The sequence below is a fragment of the Pseudoliparis swirei genome, chromosome 24 (genome assembly GCF_029220125.1).
Source record: "Pseudoliparis swirei isolate HS2019 ecotype Mariana Trench chromosome 24, NWPU_hadal_v1, whole genome shotgun sequence".
NCBI classification, from domain to species: Eukaryota; Metazoa; Chordata; class Actinopteri; order Perciformes; family Liparidae; genus Pseudoliparis; species Pseudoliparis swirei.
The window spans coordinates 14,673,165-14,699,990 of record NC_079411.1 but is presented as its reverse complement, the minus strand read 5'-3'; the positions used below and the strand labels follow the sequence as shown (position 1 = coordinate 14,699,990).

Sequence of the window (26,826 nt, the reverse complement as noted above, 5' to 3'; positions counted from 1 at the left end):
TCTCTCTCATCTAATCTCTGCCGTCCCCTCAAAACGTCAGGGAGCTTTAAATTTATAGTACAAGCACAAATTCACATGGAAGTCAATTTAATGTGCCATGCTTTATAGTCAGTCGTTCGCCGCTTAGATTCTCTACTGCAGGTCGGCGATTGGTGGCTTCTAAATACAGTCTTTTTCTGTTCTCCTGACTTGGCTCAGACGCTTCTCCCTCATGTTTAACGGCTCCAGTTCTCTCACTCGGGACTTTATTTTAAGCGGCGCAGGAGTCGCAGTGAAAAACCTGCCTTGTATCTCTCAGGTGGACCGCTGCATGCTGAGAGAATGTTTGTGTGCATTCATTCCCCTTCTGCACCCTCGCCCCATTGCAAGCTGATACCACATGTGTGTGGACCTGAGGCCTCCGGGTCACCAGTAAATATGAAAGGGCCGCAGTGAAAGAGTTACAGGGGGCCACGTCTCAATGGCCCCAGTGTGCGAGGCCAGGAGGAAATGATGTAGCCAATCAGTGGAGGAAAGGTCCTTTCTGAAAGCTTCCATTGATAACCAGTGGGGCAGTGTGAGGTGGAGAACAGACCCGCTGCAACTGATTACTCCCAAAGTGGAATCAAAGACGAAGGTAGAATAATAAACAGGGAAAAGCCAGCGAGGTGTGCCTGAATGCTCCTCCTCTCTGGAAAAGTCCCAGACAGAGGTGAGTGGACTGGATGTGTGTCTTCCTCCTCGTACTCCTCCCTCAAAGTGCCCTCGGAGGAAACTAATGAACTTTAATGGTTCATGCATGGCTCGGCACAAAATCACTCCCAGTCAGCAGCGGACAGATTGATTTGCTTTTCTTTGTCAGATGGCAAAGGAGGGGGAGGGAGGGGGGGGGGGGAGGGGTTGGGCAACGGCCAACCAACCTGGTCCGGCCCTTTCATTGAGTCGGTTAGAGAGTTTGGTTCCAGTGTGAAAATTCATTCACACACATTTATGGTGAGTTACCAGATGCCCCCCCTCCAGCACTCCGCCACTCATGTCTCACCCTGCTCGCTCCCTTGGTGTTTCCATTTGCACTGACGCCCCACACACGAGACGCCGATATGGGGGACCAAAACCAGGTTCTCTCTGCCAGGCTTTTGAACCGCTCCTGTTTGATCCAGTTGTTGTTGTTGGAGCAACCTGGAGCTGCTCCCGCTCTCTGCGCCCCCCCCCCCCCCCCACCTGAGGGGACGTAGGCGCGGATCGGCCGCTCTAAAACTGTTGGAGACACTTTAAGCCACGCTTTGGAAAATATCGCCGGGGTTTTCATCACTGTTTCCTCGTAATAACCAGAACAGGCTGTCTTCCTGGAAACACTCGCCCTGGTTCTGGGCTGGGCCTCATGTGTTGGACTCACTTTGTTCACGTTGTGTCCCCAAAACCGACTCTTTAAGTTGTCTGTGGCGCCGTTTATTTGTCTCTGTTCCTATCATCCTGAAAGTGGCAGACGACAAGCGTCTTGCTTTAACTCATCACTGTGAAGTAAATGTTGATGGCACACTGTAATGTTTATCCAATAAAGACTGGCTTTCGTTATGTAATCTGGTCTGCAAATGAAGCCTCTGGGGTGTTTCATTGCAGCACTGTGTTCTCCAATTGCTTCCTGCTTTGGTCATTGGCCAGGTGGCCAGCAACAGCTGTGTTGCTAATGCTACCTGCTAGCTGATGGGGTTAGGGTCTGTGTCAGAGGGATGCCAGCGGCGTGGAGAATGTGTTTAGGTAAAAATAATAGGAGCCACATCAGTGCTGTTTCGTGGTCATTTCCAGCTGATGGCAGGAACACATTAATGCCCTGTGGGGAGCCATTTTGTCGTAAGTAGCAACTCTCTCGCTCTCTCTCTCTGCCATCTTCTTTCCATTAGTCCTTTATTGGATGGCTGTTTGGGGCTAAAGCTGCTCTGCTGGAACAGAAGTTTGATCTTTTTGTCTCCCGGCTCGTCGTCAATCGGCCAATCGATGGGCCTGAACTGCAGGTGGGGAACGAGTGGAGGCAGACAGAGGCTTGCAGTCACACGCGTACCTGCCGCCTTCAGACAAACATGCCACAAATATGTAAGCACTCACACCTTCGCCCTACCTCGCCACACCTTAATGCGCAGTGATGGTAATGAGAATGGCACAAAGTGTTGATGGATGCTGACGATGTAAGGGAGGAGAAGTCGGGCCATTTTATTTTTAAAGCTTTTATTTTTCACGTCTTTCTTCCAGTGTTTAGTGTAGCTTTGAAGAACCAGCGGACCATATTAGCCCCGGTTTGATCTCAAGGTTGATATTCCGCCCTTTCACAAATAGCTTGATGGATGCCAGCAGCACGCTATTGGCACACAGCGTCTTATATTCAGCTCCAAAAGCTTTGGTCAAAGCGCTGGTAGGGAAGGTCACTCAATTGGGAATCTCTAACCTGTAAGTGGGCCGTTTGATGGAAACACATGTCTGTCTAGACCCCGAGGCATTATCGGAATGCCATCCTTGAGGATGAATTAGCTGAATAGCCAGACCTTTAGCTCCGCCTCTTTGTCCTTGAGGTGTTCTGTGGATGTTCTCTGGAGATGCTGGGACTCGACTGAATGAGGGAGTCCATTGTTTAAGGTCCAGGATAAAGGGATGTTGTATTTTATTTATGAGTGGCAGAGAGAGAAGAGCAGAGAAGCAGACTCTTAAGCCCCTTCTGAGCGGCAGAGGAAGGACACCTCCACGCCAAACACAGGGGACTGTTCTGGTGAGTTACAATCGGGCACTTGAGCGGATGGCCCGGGTCCTTTATGGATTGGGAGCAGAGGGGGTGTAAAATATGCAGTTTTTCCCACGGCGAAGGGATCAGGATAAAGGTCTAAATTTAGGAGGAATGAGCACAGTTCAGCCGTTTGTGGAACATTTCCCTCGGCTCAGAAGTCAGCCGTGTGACTGCGGGGACACGGGACACATTCAGGCAGTCTGGGGACAGAAAGGAGGACACAAGAAGCTGCAGGGGAATGGAGGAGACCCCGCAAGACCAGCTCGGGGCTGAAGAAAACTTTTGAAAATGTTAGTAGAGAAAGAGGGGATTTACGAATTTAAATAGTTTTAAAAACTAGAATACAATGCTGCAGTGTATGTCATCTGAGAGCAAGAAAGAGGGGAGTCATTTACACACTTTAAATGGAAACGGTAGCACATTAACGGAAACAATGTACTGAAATGAAGGATCAAGCAGACACAAACACACTCCTCATGATGGTGGAACCGGACCTCGTGGAACCTTCTTCAAGGGTTGCCAAATTAAATCTGATGAAGTAAAATATGTCATGATCCGGAGTTTTCCTGTCTTATTTTGAAGTCCGGCAGCGTGCTAAACCAGATCAGGGATCAGTGAGAAGCATAGGCCTTGATTTATATGATCCACGTGGCCACAATGATAAGAGCTTTTTGAATTATACCAGTGGTGCTTTAATGCTTCCTTCTTTAGCTCCTTTAGCATAGGAAACACTGCACCTTCCTGAACCAAAGGAGAGGAGATAATGCCACCCCGCAATTCCTTGTTTAAGTTGACGTCCCATTCGGCCTTCCACGAAAACAATGTGCCTATCTGGCACAGGTTGTAACATTTATTGTCATGCAGTCATACACAGGATTCATGTTGATGAATATGAACAGTGACGACCATTATATTCAATTCCAGTCTGTGCTTCCAGTCGCGCGCTCCGTGAGTCACGCGCTCAGTCACCGCAGGAACGTCACGGTGTTTCCCAAGTCGGGGAGCCAGCTGTTTACGGTGTGTGTACGGTCGGAGGACTACTCTCCTCTTTCCACCGCCCGGCATTCGGGCTAAACTAAAGTCTGGGTGCCGGGAGGCGATCTGACCGTCTTGCCGCAGCCGGCTGTGTCGCTCCAGGGGGGCTAACTGCTCTGGCTAAAGTACGTGAGGGTGGGCCAATGAATGTGTCCAACCAGCCACATCCCACCAGTTAACGCTGTGTTTGTACCTATTGTTTTTATCCCTTTACCCAGACGGTTGAATCTTTTTAGACATATTAAATAACTTTTTTATTAATATTATTTTTATTAATTTTCTTTTTTTTCTTTTTATTAATGTTCTTTTGAATTTTTCAACATGACTTCGGCTGGCCCTGAGAACGACAATCTGAAGGTGATGAAATGTGATCTCTGCGACATGTTCGTCATCATCCCTGAAGAAGATTTTACTACGAGTGTTTTCATCTGCTCCAAATGTATCAAAATCAACAACTTACAAGACCTCCTTATCGAACTGAAAGAACAAATCAAGCTGCTAACCCAGCGAAATATCATTTTAAAGGAGCAATCCAAAATGCAGGACAATTTTGACAGCACTGTTTTAGTGGGTTCTCCTGGACTCGGCCTCTTCAGTCTGCTCTGCTTGCTGCTACCTTGCCACTTCTGGACCCTCCTGCCATCATCACCACACACACCGCTCCTCATGACCCTCCTGCTGCCAGCAACACCTCGCACGCTACTCTCCAGGATTCTCCTGCCATCACCGCTGCTCCCCCACATCTGCCTTGCTTACCTCCCTCAGCTGGTCCCACCAATTCGACCCCGCGCCCCCCACCCTGGAAGACTGTACCTTGGCACCTAGGAAGAAGAAGCTCACAAGGACAACATTCATCACATTACCCTCCTCTCCAGATTTCAAACCGGTTTAAAGCACTGGCCTCAGATGACATCTCACATCACCCTGCTCCTGGTCCCAGTGCTTCCAGACAACCTGGCCCCTCAAGACCCGACCCCACACACTCTAACCAATCTCATTCCATTCATTCTAGGCTGTCTGACACAGACGGCCCCCTTCCAGCCGCTCTGGATTCTACCACATCAATCCTGATCATTGGCAGCTCCATGGTTCGCAACATTCGCCTTCAGCCTTCATCCGGCCCCTCGAAGACACTCTGCTTCCCTGGTGCCCGCATTCTTGATATTCAGCGTAGACTCCCCACCATCCTCACAAAATATCCAAACATCAGTCCCATAATCTTCCACATCGGAACTAATGACATCAGAGCTGGACAATCGGAGGTTTTAAAGCGAGACTTTCAGGCACTCCTCATTTCACTGCTGGATACTGGCAGCAAGATCATCGTCTCAGGCCCCATCCCTACCCACACCAGGGGAATCGAGAGGCGGTCCAGACTGTTTTCACTCCATACCTGGCTGAAGGACTACTGTTCTGCCACTGGGATCCCCTAGGAGAAAGGAAAGAAAATGGAAAAAAACTGCTCTGCACGTATTTTATCAAATTTGGAAAGATGCATTGAACAACTACCAAAAGGCAGTTAAAGAAGCAAGAACCTCCTTCTCCAATTTAATTCAAGAGAACTATTCAAACCCCAGAGTTTTATTTAAGCTCATAGACACAGTCATAAATCCCTCCTCCTTTCATTTTATTGATGCCTCACAAGAGATGTGTGAGACATTTTTAATTTATTTTAATAATAAGGTAAAGGAAATAAGACAACAAATTACCCACCCCCAACCCGTGTAGGGACATTCAAAACTATTTTAGTCATTTTCAACCAGTGTCATTAACCTTTTTATCTCAACTTATATCACAAATGAAATCAGCCACATGCAGCCTTGATTTTATTCCGACAAAATTCCTCAAGGAGGTTTTTAACACGATAGGGCCAAGTATTTTATTAATTATAAATAGCTCCCTAGCAAGTGGTACTTTCCCATCAACTTTTAAACATGCTTGATCAATCTGTTCTTTCTAATTTTAGGCCAATTTCAAAACTTCCTTTTTTATCAAAACTTTTAGAAAAAGTGGTTTCAACGCAACTTTGAGCTTTTATGAATCAGAATAACTTATTTGAGAAATTTCAGTCAGGTTTTAGAGCACTTCACAGTACAGAAACTGCCCTCCTCAAGGTAACGAATGACCTTCTTTTAGCAGCAGACAGGGGGGAGAGCGCAGTTTTGATTCTTTTCGACCTTAGTGTAGCTTTCGATACTGTTGATCACGCCATTTTAATCCTGAGTTGGCATCAAAGACACTGCACTTGGCTGGTTTTCCTTGTACCTTTTAAATAGATCTTACTCGGTCACCATAGGTAATCACTCGTCTTCCACTTCTAAGATTACCTGTGGTGTACCACAAGGTTCAATTTTAGGTCCACTTTTATTTTCAATCTATATGCTTCCACTTGGTCAAATCCTCCAGCGACACAATGTATCTTTTCATTGCTATGCAGACGACACACAGATATACCTTCCGCTGAGACCTGGTGACCCAGAGAGCCTAGCTGCTGTTTTAGATTGTCTCTGATGTTAACTACTGGATGGCACAACACTTTCTCCAACTCAATAACTCAAAATCAGAAGTGATATTCTTCAATTCCCCAAACAATAACACCGGTTTCGTCGATAGTGAACTTGGTCCCCTTGCTGCATATTTAACACCTGTTGCCAGAAATCTGTGTGTTGTTTGATTCTCAATTGAATTTTGAATCGCAGATTTAAAAAATTGTCCAGTCCTGCTTCTTTCAGTTGCGAATCATTAGAAAAATTAAACCCATACTGTCAGTCAGACCTGGAAAAAATTATTCATGCACTCATTTTCTCAAGACTAGACTACTGCAACTCCCTCCTTTCCGGCATTAATCAAAAATCCATCTCCCGCCTCCAACTAGTCCAGAATGCAGCAGCTAGGCTTCTTACTGGTTTTAACAGACAACATCACATTTCCCCAGTCCTGGCCTCAACTCACTGGCTTCCTGTTCGTTTTAGAATTGATTTTAAGATTTAAGCCCCTTATGATCCAGCACGCAGCCTTAGATCCTCAGGTGAGGCCCTACTGGCTGTTTCAAAGTCGAGGCTTAAATCAAAGGGGGACCGTGCTTTTGCTGTTAGAGCCCCTCGACTTTGGAACGACCTACCGGAGGGGATAAGGCTCGCAGAATCAGTAACTTTTTTTAAATCACTTCTTAACCCTTGTGTTGCCGTAGGGTCAATTTGACCCGATTCAATATTTAACCCTCCTGCCGCCTTAGGGTTAATTTGACCCCATTCATTGTTTAATGTCGGTGTTCTTTCGGTAGTCAACAAACAAACATAAAGTGCCTCACACTTAAACTTGGAAAACAATATTAATTCTAATAATTTTCTGGAGGTTTTAATTGCTGGCGTCAAATTGACCCCAAGGGTAAAATATGTTAGTAAAGGTAACAGGAGGGTTAAACATTGAATCGGGTCAAATTGACCCGAAGGCATCAGGAGGGTTAAAACCCATTTTTATTGAACAGCTTTTAAGTGATCTAGTCTTTTTATGCAGAACTTTGGTTCCCCTAATTTAGTTTGTCTGTTTTTAATTTATTTGTAATTTATTTTTTAATTTATTTGGTTTTTAATTAATTAATTAATTTTTTATTTTCCATTTTATTTTTTATTTTAATATATACTTTTCAATGTAATATTGGTTTCTTGCTATTTCACTTGTTTTGCTTTGACTCTCTGTGGAGCACTTTGTAAACATTGTTTTTAAAAGTTCTATCTCAATAAAGTTATTATTATTATAATATTATTATTTTGTTACATTTTATATGGATTTATTTACCACCAACAAATAAGTAAGAAATCAAATGAACAGTAAATGTAGCAAACTGTCAAAATTCTCATTGTCAATAAAAAAACAAAAACAAGCTAGACCTATGATTGATTATTTAATCTAAATTATTGCACAATGAAAATATTGATATTGAACCATTTTCTGCAAGACGCACATGGGATTGTTAAGTGTGACAGCAGCAGGAAGGAAGCAGCTCCAGTTTCTCTCCTTCACACCCGAGTGAAGCCGCCTGTCACGGAAGGAGTCTGTTCTCCAGCCTGCACGCTCCAGAATATAAAATGTCACCGGGTCGCGGGGTAGTTGCGCTTTTTGTCGCCCTCCAAAGTCGGATCCTCTGAGAGCACCGCGGTTGTCTTCTCCGAACTCATGAGCTCTCCCTCACATCCTTCCTTGACCTTTTTTCACAGAGGTCGAGGGAAAGTGGTGAGGAAAGGCCAGAAGAGGTAGCTTTTGGAGAGCGTGGAGGAGAGAGGGGAAGTGGTGTTGTTCTCTCCGTGGCTCGTGTTCCCTCCCAGTGTCGGAGAGATGTATTGTGTGTCGGTGCAGCCCTCCTCTCCTCCATCCATCTCTGACTGATGATGGTTACCATATTTGATCACATGCATGATATGTAAGCATCCCCGTTAGTTTCCTGTTATCTGGAGATGCACGTGGCAGCTGACGAACTTCCATCTTCATCCGTCTCTGCCTCGTTGTCCATCTTGCCCCCCTCCCTCTCTGTCGGCGGCCCCCGCCTCCTCCGCCACACAGAGCCTTGAACAGGGAGCTGCTCAAGGTCTCCTCTCACATCATCACATCTCCAGCTGAGCCTCCGCTGTCTTTGTTCACTGTTTGATAAATCACACAGACTTATTTATTTCATTGTCCCTCTGTGCATCTTGTTCAGGGGGGGGGGGGGGGGGGGTGTTGTTGAGAAGCTTACTCTGTAGAATGGCTGAAGAATATGTTATCAGAGACATGTGATGAAAAAAGGCGTGTGAAGGTATTTGTTCTCCTGAGAAGTGAAGGCGAAACGAAGGACTCCTTTACACTTCCTTTTGAAATCCTTTTTCTCTTTTCCATAGCAGAATAGTAACAGACCAAATCCATCCCTTCTTGGTCACTGGACCAACAGTAACGTGCTCATGTCAAACATCAACATGCCATTATCCCAAATAATGCACTTCTTCCAGCTTCACTGTCTTTAGCGGTCTGTCCTGAGTCGTCTTCAAATTGTGGAGTGAATGAATATATACAGTATAATATGATACTTATTGACATTCATCTTAAAAAACATATTGTGATAAAATCTTCCATTCAGCGTGATGCAGGGCCTGGTCTGGGTTGAGTGTCTGTGTCTGCTATCTCCTTTCGGGATTTGAGTCCCACTCAGGTTTGACCTGAGGACATCTGACCGTGCCAGGTCTTACTACCCTAACGACAGATACAGACTGTCTATTAATGACTTTTATCAAGGGCCGCTCTCTGGTCACCTGTCAGCTACCATGCGCTGGTGGCCACTCAGTGAAACATCCAAAAGGCAGACGCCGTGTATCTGAACGTCTACTTCCTGTTCACCCGCCGGTCTGCGGCCTCCCTGCCGTGTAACATTCCACACATGCAGAGACAAACTTCCCGACGGAGTTAGAGCCGATCAGCACACCCGACAGGCTGAGCCCTGCTTATCTACACTATCTATGGACTCCCACCCCCCTTACCTGCAGGTTAATGAACAGTGAGCGGGTAAACAGCAGTGTGCAGGATGCAGGCTTTCAATGCCACCGAGTCAGGGGGAAAGCGGAGAGAGAGGGAGAGTTCCCACGAAAATTTCAAAGTGAAGCCCAGGTGGCCGTCTCTTGTTCTGCTGCCTCCTCCGGTCTCTGCCTCCCCCCAACACATCCCACTCGTCACGTCTTCAACACCACCATTCATATCTCATTCCAACATACCCCCCCTCCCTTTCTCCCTTTCCCTCTGCCCGCTGCTCCATCTGTCTCTGTCTCTCCTCAGACCCCCCCCCCCCCCCCCCTGGCTATAGTTCACCGTGACCTGCGTGTTCTCGGGGTCAAGTGCATTGGCTTTCTGGAGCTACGGATGTTTCTGTTTACTTTTTACTTGTGTGGGTGTGTGGGTGTGTGTGTGTGTGCGTGTGCTGCATTACTAGTTGGCAGTGTTTCTATCACATGGTGATAGCCCCCTCCTCCTCCCCCCACTGGGGCCTCTCCATCTCAGCAGGATTACATAAGGACATCAAACACAGCCCGGTATCATGTAGAGTTAGAGAGCTGGCCTCTGGAGGGGGAGCCCTGTCAGATCGTTTTTTTACAAAGAAAAAAAGGAAAAGCCGGACAGTGTTCGGCTCTGAGCAACAATAACAGCAACATTATGAACACATTATAAATATGACTAGATTGTGAAATGTGCTTCTCAAAAGTAGCCCGTTTAAAAGGAGAGGCAGGCCTGAACTGCAACAGTCAGTTCATCATTAATTCAGTTCCAGTTATTATTAACTATTGGCATGGACAACATGTATGTTGTTGCCAGAGATGGCAGTTGTTGTGGCCTTTTTTGACTCTCTTTTCATCTCCCCTTCTTCTTCTCTCAGCTGTCCCCCTACTTTTTTTTTTTACTTTTCTCAGTCCACTTGTTGCTACGTTCCAAAGGTTTGGCCTGGCTGTCAGCATGGAGACCCTTGAGACCGCCAGCGCGGCTAAATCAGGTCCTACTGCTCTGTTAGCACTGAACCCCTGGAACAGGGGAGAGCCCCCCCCCTCCCCCGCCCCCTGCCTCCGCCTTACCCAACTGTACGTGGGCTGGCCTACTTACTGAACCCAATTGTTCCTTTCCTCAGGTTGTGGGGACATGGCTGATGGTGCTCCTGCAGCATTGAGCCAGTGCTTCTGCTGAATATGCATGGAGGGTTAGAGAAAGGAATGAGGGGCTGGATAAAAGCATTGGCTCTTCTTTGTTTGGATTGAATCACGGTTGGCCCTATCCTGTTGCTCATCCCCTCTAGACTGCATTCTATTATGAGCTAAGTATAAACAGTCATCTGTGTTTGTCAGTGGATGTGAGCGTCCAGTTATCTGAGATCGTTGTATGCTTGCTGACGCCTTGTCGGACACCTGGCCGCCACTTTCTTCCACACTGCTGGGTAGCCCAGCACCTGGTTGCAGGGAACACAAGGTTAACATAGTGAATTCAGACAAAGACACCTGCTTATCTGAGGCAACCCCCCCACACACTTAATTATGTTTAAAAAAACATCTCTGTTGGGATTAAAACAATTATGTAAACTAAGCAACACTTAACCTACGTATCATAATTATAGAGACGTATCTCAAATATTCTCAAACACCTTTTAGGGCATGTTAGTGCGTCTGTCAGTACCTGTTAAGCTGGTGCTTCTATCCAAAACGATTTACAATCATACACCGTAGATACAGCTACGGGGAGCAATTCAGGACACATCAACTGGGATGGGCCAGGGATCGAACCGCCGGTCCTCTGATTGAAAGACGGACCTGCTAACCACTGATCCAGTCACTTTTTGTCCATGTTAGTGCATGTGAGCATGCCTTTTAGATAAACAGATAAACAATGTTATTGCCCTCGCTGTGTGTTGGCGATAGAAGTGATCTGACGTTTGAACCTTTGGGATGAAATGAACGAAAGATGAATCCATAGTGCTAAAGATTGTTAGTTGCACCCCTAAACACAATCAAACAACCCCCTCCTCCGTTGCTACGCTGTTGACAGGAGCGTAGCAACACAAACCGTCCGCGTCACATCACTCACACAGTGACACGGTGTTTCAGCCCTGGAGGACCACTGTGGACAGACAGGAGGGGTCACAGCCCTGCACCTGTTGCCTCCAATTGAAACTGAGGGGAGGCCCGAAAACTGCCACATGGGGCCTCGACAGCCGACACTGGCGACGTCTCCCCGGGAGCAGAGCGCAGCTCTTTAGAAAATCCCCCACCCCCCTCATATCCCATGCATGCGTTCACTGCAAAGAAGCATGCAGGATATCACGTTCCATCCCAATATAACGTGCCAACACAGACAGCGATTTGTCCAGCTCCGGTGCCAGCGTGCCACTTTATATTTAGAGGCACAACTGTGAGTGATTGTGGCTGGAAAGGAACGCGCCCCTCCCTCCCTCCCTCCCTCCCTCTAGCCCATCTTAGACATCTGCCTCTCTGAAAACGGAATGCGCTGCTGTGTGCTAATGCTTGTTGAGACTCGATTCACATGCTACACTAGTTTCTGTCCCGCTGTCCTCCGGAGTTCAGCGGCATTAAGACGGTGGAAGAAAGTCAAAAGATTCGGGCTGCATTTTCCTTCCTGAGCTCATGGGGGGAGGAGGGGGTGTGTGGTGTTCATCACACGCTGTGTGCTCGCCTCCAGTAGAGGAGTCATTCCCCGAGATCAGCAAAGAGAGGAAGAAGAAGAGGAAGAAGCCTGCCGAGTCTGTGGCCTTCATCGCTATCGCCACGTCGCCATGGAAATGGTGCGAAGATCACATGGCTACCTCGCTGTGCCAGTCATGAGTTGAATGTGCTCGTGTTTATTTCCATTCCGTTCCTTTCCACTAGCGTGAAGCCCAGTCACATGGCCGCCAAAAGGAAGTGAGGCATCAATCCACTGCACGATAACTGAACAAGTTTATGCCAACTGACGCTCACAAGTCCATATACGGAGGCTCTATTCTTAGCACATGGTGCCTGGTGTGAACAAGGAGCTGTTGTCATTTCTTCCTCTGGCTCTACTTCTGCCATGTTTCTGTGGACTGGAACAGAAGGAAACAGACCTCCATGGAAGATTCTGCACATTGTCGTCCACTTCACATTACTCCCTTCAAGATGTGTGTCGGTGGCTGTTGTGTTTTCAAGAATCTTCGAGTGCAGAACCGAGAAAGAATGTCTGGACAGTGCCAAATTATAATAAAAGGTGTTTAATTGAAAATATTACCAATGGTCAATACCGATTGCGATACAGAGTATAACTCAGCTGAGGGAGCATGAATCACTGCGTCCACAGACCGCCAAAGCAGTTAACTGTCTAACAGAAGTCAAGCTCACGAAATCTAATCCTCAGCTGAGGGCTTCTCACAGGATCACGGCCTACATGGAGCTAACCTGCATGCAGTGCAGCTCTGCCGACATCCAAAAGGTCAAAAGCCTTGTCTCTCTGGTCAACATCTGTTTTTATACCTCCCGGGCGTCCCGGCCCCAGGGGAGATATTCTCTTCTCATTGGTTAACCTGTCTAGGTAAAACATTAGTCCTAATCCACTCAATGGCTGAGCCGTCTGTCCGTCGGTGTTGAAAGCGTGTCCACGCCTCTTGACACTTGAAGTCATCTGTCCCTCTTCCTCTGCGTCGTTCTGTCCCCTCTCTGAATGGCATCGCAGGGGTCCTCAGGATGCCTCTCCATCTGCTACCCAGTCTCTCCGAGCCAGGTGTGATCTTCGGGGGAAGGGGATCCCTTGCTGCAATTGATCTATTTCTTGTCACACAGAAAGATTCATTTTACCAGTTACAGTAATCCATTAAATAATAATCCACAGACATTTACCACACAATATTGTAAATTATTAAACAATAACACACATTCTATAACATGTATGAAGTTATGGTATATTAGTAAATCCTAATTTACATATTGCTTTAGCAAATTGTCTAATTCAAAACTAGGAAACAGCTCAGATGGACCAACCACAATGCTCCTCTACGTAAATCCCCTCAGATTGTGGATGCCGCTCAGGCGACGAGGTCAACGCGGCATCAGTTATGAACACAGAGAGTGTGACTTGTCTTCCCCTTTTATTGATTGGCATCTCCCTTTTCAATGTTTTAAGCTCACGCTCTCATCCAGGGCAATGCGGTGTAAGACTTTAATCAGCTGTTAGAAAGAAAATAATCATCTTTCAAAAGCCTGATCCCCCTGGAAGTGTGCTGTGCATGAGCTGTACAGTAGTAGTCAACATTACGTCATCTGTACTTACTCTGTCTGACAAGAGAGGAAAAAAAGAACCTCTTCCTTTTTTTTCTTCTTCTTTACCTGACTCCCAACATTTACACCAGTGGTCCAGAGCTTTGCAGCATCATCCAATCACGTCCCTTCACAACTCTCATTCACACTCAATCTGTGCTGGTTACCAAGGAGACAGTGAAGTCTGAGAAGTAGAGCCATGTTTTGGCATGAATGTTTTTAAAATTTATTTATCATGATGTTCTTTTCTTTCTCTCTGCTCATCCGACATGGAATATTACAACCTGGATGGCAGGTTGTCATATTCTAAGCTTCTTGTCAGCCGTGAATATGCATCCATGGGAAAGAGGGAACATGTCCGCAGGGGTGAGGAAAAAAGGGCAATATTCCTCGTTTGAGCTTGTCAAGCCTCAGAGTTGCTTCAGTTCTTTCCGGTGTCTGCACCTGTATGTGTATTTATATATATACACAGGCACGTGCACAGACATTTTGGGGGGCAGGTGCTCAAACCAAAAAAAAGGGCACCCAATGCCAAAAAAAAATTCTGACAGAGTTGAAGCATTAGCAGCAATACACTGATGATGCAATACATCCTCGACCTGCATTTCCTCGTTTCCTCTGGGCAGCATCAGACAGCTAGCTTACATTTTCTTTATGAATCAAGATGAATTATTATATAGCAACAACAGTACAAGCGTTCTGATTGGTTGATGGGGCGTCATGCCAGCCACGTATTGCCCTCCTCGCTGGTCTGATACGGATCCGTATTGCCCTCTGACGTCATTTTCAAAATGAGCGATATTGATAGACATCAACAGCCAAGAGCAGTGGTCCTCAAACTAAGGCCCGCGGGCCAGATACGGCCGCCTCCACATTTAGCCCGGACCTCTGAACAAGAGAGGCCCTATGATTTGTTTTCAGTCTGGCCACGCAAATCCTAGACTAGCCCGTTAAATAGAACGGAATAAGAATTATCTCTCTCTCTTTTCTCTCTCTCTCTCTCTCTCTCTCCCTCTCTCTCTTTTCTCTCTCTCCTCTCTCTTTTCTCTCTTCTCTCTCTCCTCTCGCCCTCTCTCTATTCTCTAAACATAACTAACGTCAGTAAACAGCTGCAAGGCTTTGAAATCACGGATTTCGTGAGTTTTTGTTTGTTTATTTTTTTAGGAAACGTCGGACCAGTTGTGACGTCATGTTTTCAGCAGCGTTAATGTTGTGGTTGATTTATCACAAAACAACGTCAGGGGACAAACACCGTCATGACCTGTGTGTCTGATGCTGCGGGTCAGAGGAGAAGGAGGTGCACCCGTGTGGTGGCGCGAGGAGCACTGCGCGGAGGAGGAAGTGGAGGAGGAGGATGGAGGGGCGCGGCGGGGGAGGGGGAGGAGGGGGGGGGGGGCTCGTGAGCGCCGCGGAGCATGTCGGGGCGAAATTCTAACAAGAACTCAAATAAATGCCCCGTCGGATATTAAAACACATTTGGGGGGACTTGATGACAGAGAGAGTAACTTATATTCTTAAATACTGATGAATGAAAAAAATGTGTCTCCAGCAAAAAGGGCACTTTTCTCATCCAGGGCAAAGGGGCTGGTGCTTGAGCACCACTAGGGCTCTATCTGTGCACGTGCCTGTATATACACACACACACCTTCCTTCTTTTGACATTCCAACTCATCATCCACTTTAGTGGGAACAAAATAAATTAATGAAATCTGTGCTGCAAATTCAGCTTTTCTGCTCAATGTTTGGTTGCTGGTTCATCATCCGTCCCTCCCTGTGGGTCTTTTGTAAATTCAGTAGGATTTTCTCTTTTGTGTGTGTGTGTGTTTAGGGGGGTCCAAACAACTGGGACTGCGGTAAGTTTTGTGCTGCCGAAGCAGTAGACGTTATGGTATGGATACATAGGTAGAGTCCTCTAGACTCTCAACCCAAGTGGAACCGGGGGATAATTGAAGAAGACAGAAGTTCAATAGAGACGTGCATGCAGATGGCCGGAGGGAGAGAAACATCTGGGGAGAGATCTGTGTCAGGACTGGACTTCAGGGATCTGAGTGTGTGTGTGTGTGTGTGTGTGTTTAGATGTCTTGAAGTCCCATCAGCCTGTCACCAGGGTTCTTTTACAGCCATCAGACACAATGCTGTCTCCTCTCTTCCCCCACGTGGGAAACAGTTTGCTGCATTGCCGTACAGTAATACGTCTGCTTCCCCTCTGCATCTCTCCCCCTGCTTTGCTTCTACTCCCTCTCTAACCCCTCTCGTGAATGATTCATCTGAAGGGTGAGACTGGGTAAACACACTTGTCTACACCCCCTGACCTCTGCTGTAGATCTCTCTCTCTCTCTCTCTGCCTAATCCCCTTCAGCTCCAGGGTCTCAGCGCCTCTCCTCCCACCGCCTTCGTGTTGCTGTGCGTTGTTTTTGGGGGGTGGGGCGGATCCATTTGAAGGTGGTCTGACGAAAGATTATTTCATGTGTCATATAATGAACCGACAATAAGTGATAATCAGATTAAAGGAACACTAAAACTATTGTTTTCTCTCCGAGAGACGTTTTCATGTCAAGTATGAAGCTACTGTGCTAGCTAGCTTAATTTAACACAAATACCACAAATAGTCAAATGAGTTATTTACTTAAAAAAAATGGGGGTATTGTCATTTAGCAACGCCGTTACAGTGAAAAATCACAGTAACGCTCTGTCACTTCAACATGACGTGTCGAGTACTAGCGCGACATGCTAGCTTGCTGCCACTGGTTAGCCTGTTAGTCCTTGCAGCTACGCTAGCTGTTGATGGTCAGCACGTACCGCCAACCGCAATGACTCATTTTGAATATCGATATTTTTGAAGTGGCAGAACAGTTCAACAAAGTGTAAACCTTCTCTGTCCCACGGTGTGCAAAGGTTCTCAGTATGTCGTTCATGTATTAATGTGTTAATGTGTTCATATGTTCATGTGTTCATCAATCAACAAAGAAGATAATGATGCAACATACCAAACTAAAAAAGCAAAGCCTCGGCTACAAGAGCATATAAGCAAATTTGACATGCTTCAAACACAATTCAACCAGCAAAGATACACATAACCACAAGAATGACTCAAAATGACTTGGGTTCACCCGGCTGCTTCTGGGTGAACCCTGTGAACTCTCCCCGAAGCGTCCAAAGTTACACGCAGGAAGTGAGGTCATATCGAGTCTCAGCAGCTGAGCTGGGAGCCAGTGAGTTTATCTTATCTCTGAAGCCATTTTATCAATGCGCTGTTTGTTCGACGCAAAGACAAATGTACAAATAAAATGCTGGAACGAGTGTGTGACCAACAACAGTTTGCTTGTTTGCTCAGCACTCAGCTGCCTTGCAACGAAGACTTATTGCCGTTGGACATTTACCGTTGACATATATTCCATATTATGCATATGAGATGCTGTCAGGCGCTGGAGAGAGCGAGGATAGCTTTGTGAGCTAATTAGCTGCTGGCTCCAGCTCTACACTCGATACACAAATCGCGACATCGACCCTATTGTCTCACTGGGGGGAGGGGGGGGGGGAAGCACATTCACCAAAAAGACACCAGATTAAAACTCTCCCCTCTTTTTTCTCTAGATGCAGATACTTGACAAGTTCCCAATTGAGGGAGGGCAGAAAGACCCAAAGAAGAGGATCATCCCATTTCTCCCAGGTAATAGCCTCCAGAGCACCAGTTATCTGAACAGGCTCCTACATTAATAATGTATGGCTGGCACTCATGGGGGGGTCAATATGAACAGGTTACTGATGCCTGTGTGTGTGTGTTTGTGTGTGTGTTCCTGCGTGTACCCGTGTTACTGCTGACGAGGCGCTCTCTGTGACTTTCAAATCTCAGCTGTGTTGGCATGGCATTTCATTTTTATTATATTTTATTTATTTAGTTTTAAGAACACAAATTATGGACACATTGTATCACTTGATTGGCTTGATATACGGTGTGTGTGCCCTCGTGTTGATGCCACTCGTGCCCCACATGCTAGTCTCTCCCGCTGGACGTCGTCGGCTGACATTCAGGCTCATTGCGACTTGCAGCGTCGCAGTGATCAATGCCGGTGTTCGTGGTGTTCGTGGTGGTTCAGTGTGCGGGGCAGAGGGGCAGACAGGGATTCTGATAATCACACTGGGGGCCTCTTTGTGTGTGTGTGTGTGTGTCGGTATGTTTCGCCATGTAAGTGACATGTCTGTTTGTTTAGTGAAGTTTATTTGAGTGAACACTGTTTTAGCCCCGTAGCCAACACACAAACAAAAGCACCCGTCCACCTCCACCTCTTGCGTTTGGTCGGGGATGAAGTCCTCTGCCTCAGTTCAATGAACCGTGGACAATGTTTGACATTCAAATTGTTGCCAAGCACACGTTAGAAACCCTCCTGGTCACATGGTCTGACAATTATAAATTATTTGTATTAGTTTTTTTTCAGCTCCAGCATTTCATGGGTTCACCGAGTTTCATTAGAAACAAGCCAGTAGTCTTAACTGTAATCCTGCTGACAAACTAACCAACAAACGATGAACAAAAAAACGAAATAACACAGTAAAACTGCTCCAGCGAGGAGCAGTACTGCTAATGTCGTCGTCTGGGGTCCTGCTGTTGGTTAAAAAATAATATTCATCATATTGCATAAGTAGAGCTCATTAAAATAGTGCATCCAAATGATCCGATCATACGAGAACCACATAACACCTCCACCCATTGTGACTAGAGGGAGTTGGTGACTTAAAAGTTTCCCTGAGTGTGCATATCTATCTCTCTCTCTCTCTCTATATATATATATATATATATATATATTTGTATAGCTTCTCTCACCAGCATAACTGTTTTCAGCTGTTCTAACATAATTGCACAAGGGTTTTCTAATCATCCATTAGTCTTCTAAGGCGATTATAAAACACATTGTACCATCAGATCACTGGAGATAGTTGCTGGAAATGGGCCTTGAAAACCAGACGATTCCATCTAGAATAGTCATTTACCACATTAGCAATGTATAGAGTGTATTTCTGATTAATGTAATGTTTTGTTCATTGGAAAAAAAAGTGCTTTTCTTTGAAAAATAAGGTTATTTCTACGTTTTTTTTCTTTTTCTAAGTGAACCCAAACTTTTGAACGGTAGTGTACATACATACAGCCTACTGTCACATTACAAGCCATGTCACAGGCAGAGGGTCATGGAGTCCTTCGCCCTGAGTGTGGGACTGAGACTGCTGTGGCCCTGAAGGCTCCTCAGCGTACATTACTGACACCTCCTGCTCTTCCGGGGGTATTACATGAGATGGGCAGCGCCGCTGGAACGCCCCACCACCGTCTCATATCTGTTTGCTGTCCACTGTAACTCATCATCACACCACACTGTTCCTCTGTTTTCCCTCACCTCCCACATTCTGATTTGTTTGTGTTTTTTTCTTCTCCTTCTCCTCCCTTTCCAGGAAAAATCCTGTTCCGGAGGAGTCATGTGCGAGACGTGGCTATGAAGCGGCTGCGTTTCATCGACGACTACTGCAGGGTAAAGAGGCCTTACTGTAAACATCCTCCAGTTCCCCATCTGACTCTGGGGAGTCCCCCCCGGGTCAAAGGTCATTTCACATACTTTAAACGTGACACACATGGGACCTCAGCCTCAGTGGTCGTGGAAAAGTTTCCTCGCAGGGAAGAGCTGTGTCTCTGAGCTATTGAGCTAAGAGTCTTTAATGAGCTCCGACACTCAACTTGGTGGTAGAGACGGGATCTTTTCCTTCACCAGTGAAGGGCGACCGAGTTGTGCACCAAACTTCTCAGGCACTGCACGGCATGAGACTCCCATTATTTCAGCAGCTGTGGTTCCACTTGTCTTTTTCAATGAAATTGTCAAGTCTGCACGCTCTGGGATCGGGCCTTGCTCGCATTGGGGATCCAATCAGCCAGACCACGTGGCGAGGTGGTCCAGATCTTAGTGATGTTTGGACAGCATGTGGACAATGTATCAGACGTAGGTCTCCGTCATCTTCCTCCCACATGAAAGTTCCTCTCTAGAGAAGAGTAGGAAAGGCAGAGGGCAGATTTAGCTGCTCCAAAATATAAGCTATTGGATTGGATTCAATTTATTGTCATTGCTAGAGTACAGGTACAGAGGCAACGAAATGGCAATACTTAGACAAATAACCTAATAACGGGGGACTTTTATTGTGAAGGATTTATAGCAACATGTATTTAACATTGGGTTACCGTAGCTTTGGTTAGCGGCTATTAATAATAAATAAAACAAGTCTACTAATTCTGCAAGGAGGAAGAGTAAGCGCCAGAAATAACGGGGGCTTTTATTGTGAAGCATTTATATGAAAGTTTTACAGCCGCGCCTTTGACCATGAAATATATCCGATCACTTCCCCATCAGGCACTGGATTGCTAAGTGTGGACACAAGGGAGGACCGAGTCGAGTTTCTCATCTGATCATAGAACACACATTTTTTAATCAGACAAGTGTAACCAGGACCAAAGTGAAACTCACTAACGAGCTTTTTACTCATTTCGTCCAATCAGGAGAAAAAGTTCCCCTTCCCGGGAAAGATAAAGAAACCTTGAAAGTGACAGCTCGTTTAATTCTTCAGCTGGAGGGAGACTCGCCTTATCTCTTCCTGTTCTCTCTCCCATTTGAGTTTTTTTATTTTATATTGTTGCCAGATGCAGATCCTTCCACACACACACACACACACACACACACACACACCTTCCTTTCTCCCCCTTGGCACAAAGTGATACTAGCAGCATAACCTCTAATTTGGGATTATCTCTACACACACAGTTAGGGAGCAGTATGGTTGGCCTGCATTAGGAAAGGTTAGCCACAGTATCCGCTCAGTAAATGGTGCCAATAAGAGTGTAAAAAAAAGAGAGTGTAATTAAGCAGGGTTCTCGGAGGGTCTGCTCCCCGGAGATTGGTGATTCCATCCAGCTGGGGTGCACAGTGAGACCCCACGTAGATCGGATCCCACGGATGAAATATGCAGGCGACGTAAATGAGCAGCCTGTGCTGAACATGTGCCCTCGCATGTCTCTCCCTTCCAGACCATTAAATATAGATGGTTAGGCAGACATATGATCCTCTCTGACTGTCGAGTGGCTTTGTCAATGAACACACAGAGGAGGAGGAATGGTTGATTACCTTTGGCTGGACCTTTCACACTATTCCTTTACCAAACGCAAGCCTGTATGGAACACAATAAAGGTGCTTTAAAAGAGATAGGTTTCAGATACGTTGGAAGATCGGCAGTTCGATCCCTGGCTCCTCCAGGTCCACGTCGACGTGTCCTTGGGCGAGACACTTAAACCCAAGTCGCTCCTACGGTGTTTAAATGTCCTGAGAGGCAGGCGGCACTTTGCATGGCAGCCCTCTGCCATCAGTGAGTGAATAGGTGAATGATGACGTGGAGTTTAAAAGAGCTATGCGTGGTCAGAAGACAAAAAAAACAACTACAAGTACAGTCCATTCCAGGAAAGGGAGACCATAGCAGTGTCTAGGAGTATGGTGGAGGCTACATCAGAAAAACTTAGAAGCGTCCCAAAAGGTTTCTGTTGGGGGTGCTTCAGATCGAAACAGGGATGTGGACAGCCAGGTCGAAACACTCACTGGGGGCGGGGGGCGATGAGGGTGGGGTGTAAAGGAAACCACAACAGGTATAACCAATCAGCTTGTCTTTGACCTCCCCGTTCTCTCTCTTCTTCTTAGGCGCTGGTGCGACTCCCCCCTCAGATCTCTCAGAGTGAGGACGTGCTGCGCTTCTTTGAGACAAAGGCCGAGGACGCCAACCCCCCAGTAGAGTAAGTCAGTGCGTTTACATGATGGTATAATTTGAATCTTGCTTTAGTCGGACTATGCTATCTTTTGGGGGATCTGCTGTTATCCCAATATACATGGCAGTGAGTAATTCGAATCATTGGCCGAAAGCATGTCATATCCGATACGATAGGTGGCGCTGTTTTCATTACAACTCGTGATGATACGGCCATTTCCGCTTGACCTCTTCACCACAACCAACAACAACCAACAACAACAACATCAACATTTCGAGAAAGATGGCGAACAGAGAGCGAGGCGAAGCTACATCCCTCTACTATTCTTGCATGATGTTAATCGGAGTACAGCGAATGCAAATGGCGCTATTGGCGTTGTTTGTTTGTTTTCTGCCGGCCAGGCTCCCGGCAGTGACAACTTATCGTCTCTTTCGACTACCGGGTCACGACATGGGAGGGAGGGGAGGAGGGCGGCGGGATCTCAAGCATGCGCAAAGACGCAAAGTCCAGTTCCTAATCCAATTCACCGTTACATGCCGCGATAGTCGAATTATCAACCGGATCGGATCGAGTTATCCAGGGGTGTTAATCGGATCGTAGTCGGACCGCACATAGTCGAACAAAGGTGTTTACATGAAACGGAGAATTCGATTTCAGTCCGACTAAGCCAGTTATTCGAATGCATGTAAACACGGTCAGTGTCACACACTCTCCGCAGAGAACCGGCTGTACGCTCAGACTGACCGCTCTCCAGCGACGCCATCATTACTGTTGCGTTTCACTCACCGTCATAACTTATGTTCAATGTGGGGGTCACGCCCAAAATATTAGTCCAAAATTAGTTTTCACATCCGCTTTAAAAAAGAAAGAAAAAGGGATGGATGTGAATGTGCTGTGTCGTGGTTACGTTTGTAAAAGAAGAAATAACATACGTTATAGGTTAAACATACTTTCTGAGGTCAATACACCGAGAGCTTTTGCTGCTCCTTACTTGGTCTGGAGTGGTGTGACCAGTAGCTTCAGCGGCTATTATTTGCTAGTATTACTAAACTTTGAAGAGGTAGAATACTGTATATTCTCACATCATAGATAGGGCATTACTGAATAGTTTCAAACGTCATTCATGACGTTGACGATCTAATTCTAAATCATCTGCTTGCTGCGCTGATTTTTTTCTTTATTCATGAATTTAGTTAGAACCTTGTGTTTCTGCCCAGTTGCAGATAAAGTTTAGGCTACACTGAAATTATTAGTGTCCACGTAGTGGTTTTTTTCAATTGGTCCAAAGCCAACATTTCTAGAAAAAAAGATCGATGTTTTTACCGACTGAAATATTCAGCTTCCATCCGTCTTTGTTGTCGTTTAGCTTTTCAAATCTACATTTTCACTGCGGTCCAAAAACAGTTGGCTCTCCCGCTTTCTGCACACCGAGCAGCTCATGTATTAATGCGGCTGTCGAGCAGCAATCTAACAGCACCAGGAATTACATTTATGTAACCACAGTACCGCATAGCTATTTTCTCCTTTTTTGTAGAGTGATGATTTCATAAAATAGGACGACATTCTAAAACCTCTATTGCCGCTTTGAATGTACAAATCCAGTACAGCCCTCAAAATAAATAAACCTTCTAAGGATCTTATCCTTCAAAAAACACAGGAAGCAAACACGGAGGAGGCAGGAGGTATGCGTTCAGATTGGGGTCCCGTTCCACTTACCGAGGTTCATTTGGTCCCGCCATGATGAGGTCTTTAAAGCAACTAACTCAAGATGGCTGTGGGAAATAAACTAACCACCAACTAACCAGTGGGTTCAACATAAGTTAAATCGTCACACTTAATTAATTAGTTTGCTTAATTTATTAAGGTAAATATCTCTACACATAGAGAGATAGAGAAATGGTAATAGTCATAAAAAATACAAAAAACCAACAATAATAATCCTTAAAAAAATATCACAAAGAGTTACAAATAGAAAAGTGTCATAGCATGAATCATATTTAACATTCAGTAAAGTAAAAGATAATAAACAACATAAAATACATAATTTACAGTAAAAAAAGCGAAAATAAATCCATGGTGTCATCCTAGCAAATCAAATTTTAGGAATTTGCTAGCGTGTGGTTACAAATCAACAAACTTACATTCCATTATTTTTTGCTTCCTGGTCAGATTAAACACATCCCATAATAAACTTCTGAAACATGCAATCAGGTGCAGAAAGGTTTTTTTCTGCATGGAGTCGGTTGTACGCGATCTCCTGGACCTGACTTGTTAGCACGCAGCTACACAAAAATCAGCCGAGAATAGAAGTTCTCTCATTGTTGCGCAGGTTGAAGTGTGAGAAGCCGCCACAGTAATGATGGCTGCTGACACTTTGCCATGACCTGGATTCGTCTGTACAGACACACGGATGTACATGCATGCACACAGTATGCCGTCATGCTTACACTGGTTACCGGAGCTGCATGCAAACATGATGATGATGATTGATTGATAATGTTACACAAAAGAGCTCAGATGTTAACTCACCCAGCACTAGCTCGTGCTAGTGAGAGTGTGCTCACCTGTGTGCGCGCATCACGGCAGAGCGATGCGCGTGCCGGCATCGGAGCTCTGCAGCGCGCGAGACGGGGAGCTGAGAAGTGTTAACGCGACGACACGTAGAGACAGAAATGACATGCTGCTGTGTAGAGACGATCAATATCAGATCGGTCAAGTACGCAAAGGCGCGAAGTAACACAAGTGGCATTACGCATTGTTGATGTTGTCTTCGCGCATGCGTACCTGCGTACCAGTTATGTGCACCCGTGGTAATAAAGGTATCTCTCTCTTCCGTCCTCTCTCTCTACTTCTTTCGATCTAACCTGGCCTCATAAATTCAAGTATAAATTGATGCAGCGGCTCAAGGTTACGAACACCGACACAATCAGTATTTGAGCAACAGCTTTCGTCTCTTCGCTGACAATACGGCTTTCCATCTCGTCTCTCTCCTCCTGCCTCTCCTTTGATTTACGTCCTGCATGAGCATCGTTCTCTCCTCTTTCTCCCGCTTCTTCCACTCCTCTCTACGTCTGTTGATGCATAAATAAATGCCATTAATCTTGTTGTCGTGTTTGTGTGACAATGCTACCCTCGCAGCACCCCATCTGTGACACGAAAAACAGCCACTAGGATTAAACAGGTGTTTACACAAGAGTTGCATCCGTGAAACTTGGGACACATTAAAAGAAAAAGGAATATAATCAAACAGGTACTCTTGGAGCAGTCTCTCCTGAAAAGATGGCTTTTCAGAACAGCTCGCAGCTTTCTGGAGGATCGCTCGTACAAAGTCAACACTGAGCTTCTTCTAGTCTTCGTTAACAGTATGACGTACTGTAGTAAAGTCACACACTCAAGTCCCAGCTCCCCACGGTCATGAACACCAGTGAACTACAGTCAAGTTCAAGAGGAAAAACCAGTGAACTACAGTCTAGTTCAGGATGAAACACCAGTGAACTACAGTCAAGTTCAAGAGGAAACACCAGTAAACTACAGTCCAGTTCAAGAGGAAACACCAGTAAACTACAGTCTAGTTCCGGATGAAACACAAGTAAACTACAGTCTAGTTCACAAAAGGATTCTTTAGTGGTCTGGATCAACAACAGGGTTCAAGTGAGCCACTCCTAGGGGCGAGTCACCCCACACACAGGGTAGACACACAGCAGTGTTTCCCCCTACCATTACAACATGGGAGTAACCACGCCCGCCAGCTACCCCCCTCGCTTTTTTTGCCAGAGCGCCAGATTACAACAACAAGATTAACAGATTTGATTCTTCATTAAACTAAACAATTAACCAAATATGTTGATCGTCGCGGCATGACGCTTCTGACATGCCTCGCAGCTGGCTCTCGGAGCCATGCGCACAGGTCGGCAGGCTCCCACCAGCCCGCAGAGAGCGTCCAACATGTCGCGTGAAAAGAAAACTGATACAGTATATCTGCGTTTAAACGCTCCAACGGTGGTGAAGATGGGACGAGTAGTCTCGGAGTAGCTGTCATGCTCCGGGTTCACGAGCAGAAACGGTGTGGGGCGCGAGGGGAAATGCAGATTATTTTTAAATTTCAAGACCTTTATTGAGAGCTTCACATATTACAAAGTACACAGCCATAAAACTAAGACATCCATGAATTAAGACCGAAATGCCTGTACTTTGGTGTAAATGTTTACGTTACAGCGTTAACAGATTACGCTGCACATGCGCCACGGCCGACATTCTTGGCGACTTGCCAGGTGTCTCGGACTTCGGGCGTTCCTGCTGTTGCCCTTCAAAATAAAACCTCAATATTGAGCATTATTGAGAGTGGCGGTATCAAGCCTGCAACCCCGTTGAAGAGGTGTAGTGGAAGACTAATTTTATCACATGCATAATAATAAAACGTGATGATGCACACATCTGCAATCGTTTTGTTTTAAAAAGATATTCAATTCAGTTTATTTGTATAAGCCCATTTTCACAAATTACAAATTTGTCTCAGAGTGCTTTACAATCTGTACACATAGACATCCCTGCCCCAAAACCTCACATCGGATCAGGAAAAACTCCCAAATAACCATTCAGGGGGAAAAAAGGGAAGAAACATTCAGGAGAGCAGCAGAGGAGGATCAATCTCCAAGATGGACATGCAGTTTAAAACTCAGTAAAAGTCTTTATTGCCAAATATTTGAACTGGATATTTATTTTTTCACAGGTTGCACTTTATTGTTATTATCTTGAAAATATATTCAGTGAAAAACAGGTTAATTGCAGGCACAATAAGCTAAATGTTGCACAAATATAACTATTTGTATTCTATTAAATTGATTGAAAACTTGTATTCTTTTTTTGTCTGGAGCAATCTGGTTTAATTGAAAGTGACAGTTATATATTTATTACATTATAAGTACCCTAACCACACCAACTAGCTAATCTGTTGAGTTGTTGAGCTCAATAAACTTCTTTTGTACATATATTTCGTTTTGCGTTATGTGATCGCTATATTGACAATAAATTAGATTTTTCTTGCATACAATTTGTTAAAGAATTCTTATACTGCATTTAATTGTCGAGCAACAGTTAACTTTTCCAACAATTTTTTAGGTTGGCAAAAGCCCCAACTATAGTTGTTCGTATCGGTCGGTCGGTCCCCGCCCCCTGAAGCTGTAGACCTGGGGAAACACTGCACAGTATAGCTCGGTTCACACTAGCAATGTCGGGCCGTTTTTGTCGGTCGTCAAAAAATTGGCTGCCGACATTTCGGGCAACTCACCATTTTTCTTTGCTGTGTTATGCTGCGTTCACACCAGAAGCTTTGCCAAGTCAATGCACAGACGTGAACGGAATGGATAGACCGAAGCGAAACATTTGGCCGGCGCTGAGTTGCGAAAGCCAATCAGCTACGTTTTTAAGAAATCATTTTATTTTTCCAATTATGAAGGGTTCGGCTATTGCAC

General features: G+C 45.5%; 2 protein-coding genes across 10 annotated transcripts in view; one reads left to right on the top strand and one right to left on the bottom strand.

Moving 5' to 3' along the window:
- Positions 1-26,826, top strand: part of sh3pxd2aa (SH3 and PX domains 2Aa) — a 96,358-nt gene that overhangs the window by 12,005 nt on the left and 57,527 nt on the right. For 8 of the 9 annotated variants that reach the window (XM_056409398.1, XM_056409396.1, XM_056409395.1 and 5 more), the window contains exons 3-5: positions 17,167-17,242; positions 19,015-19,091; positions 21,291-21,382. In XM_056409398.1, coding sequence (XP_056265373.1) covers positions 17,167-17,242; positions 19,015-19,091; positions 21,291-21,382 — 245 coding nt within the window. Of the gene's footprint in view, positions 1-17,166; positions 17,243-19,014; positions 19,092-21,290; positions 21,383-26,826 lie in introns of those variants that run through there. The other variant, XM_056409400.1, reaches the window with a different exon arrangement.
- neurl1aa (neuralized E3 ubiquitin protein ligase 1Aa) overlaps positions 12,765-26,826 on the bottom strand; it is a 130,186-nt gene continuing 116,124 nt past the window's right edge. The window contains exon 6 of the mRNA XM_056409410.1: positions 12,765-13,086. Within this exon, the coding sequence (XP_056265385.1) occupies positions 12,998-13,086 (89 nt within the window). The 3' untranslated portion in view covers positions 12,765-12,997. The remainder of the gene's footprint in view (positions 13,087-26,826) is intronic.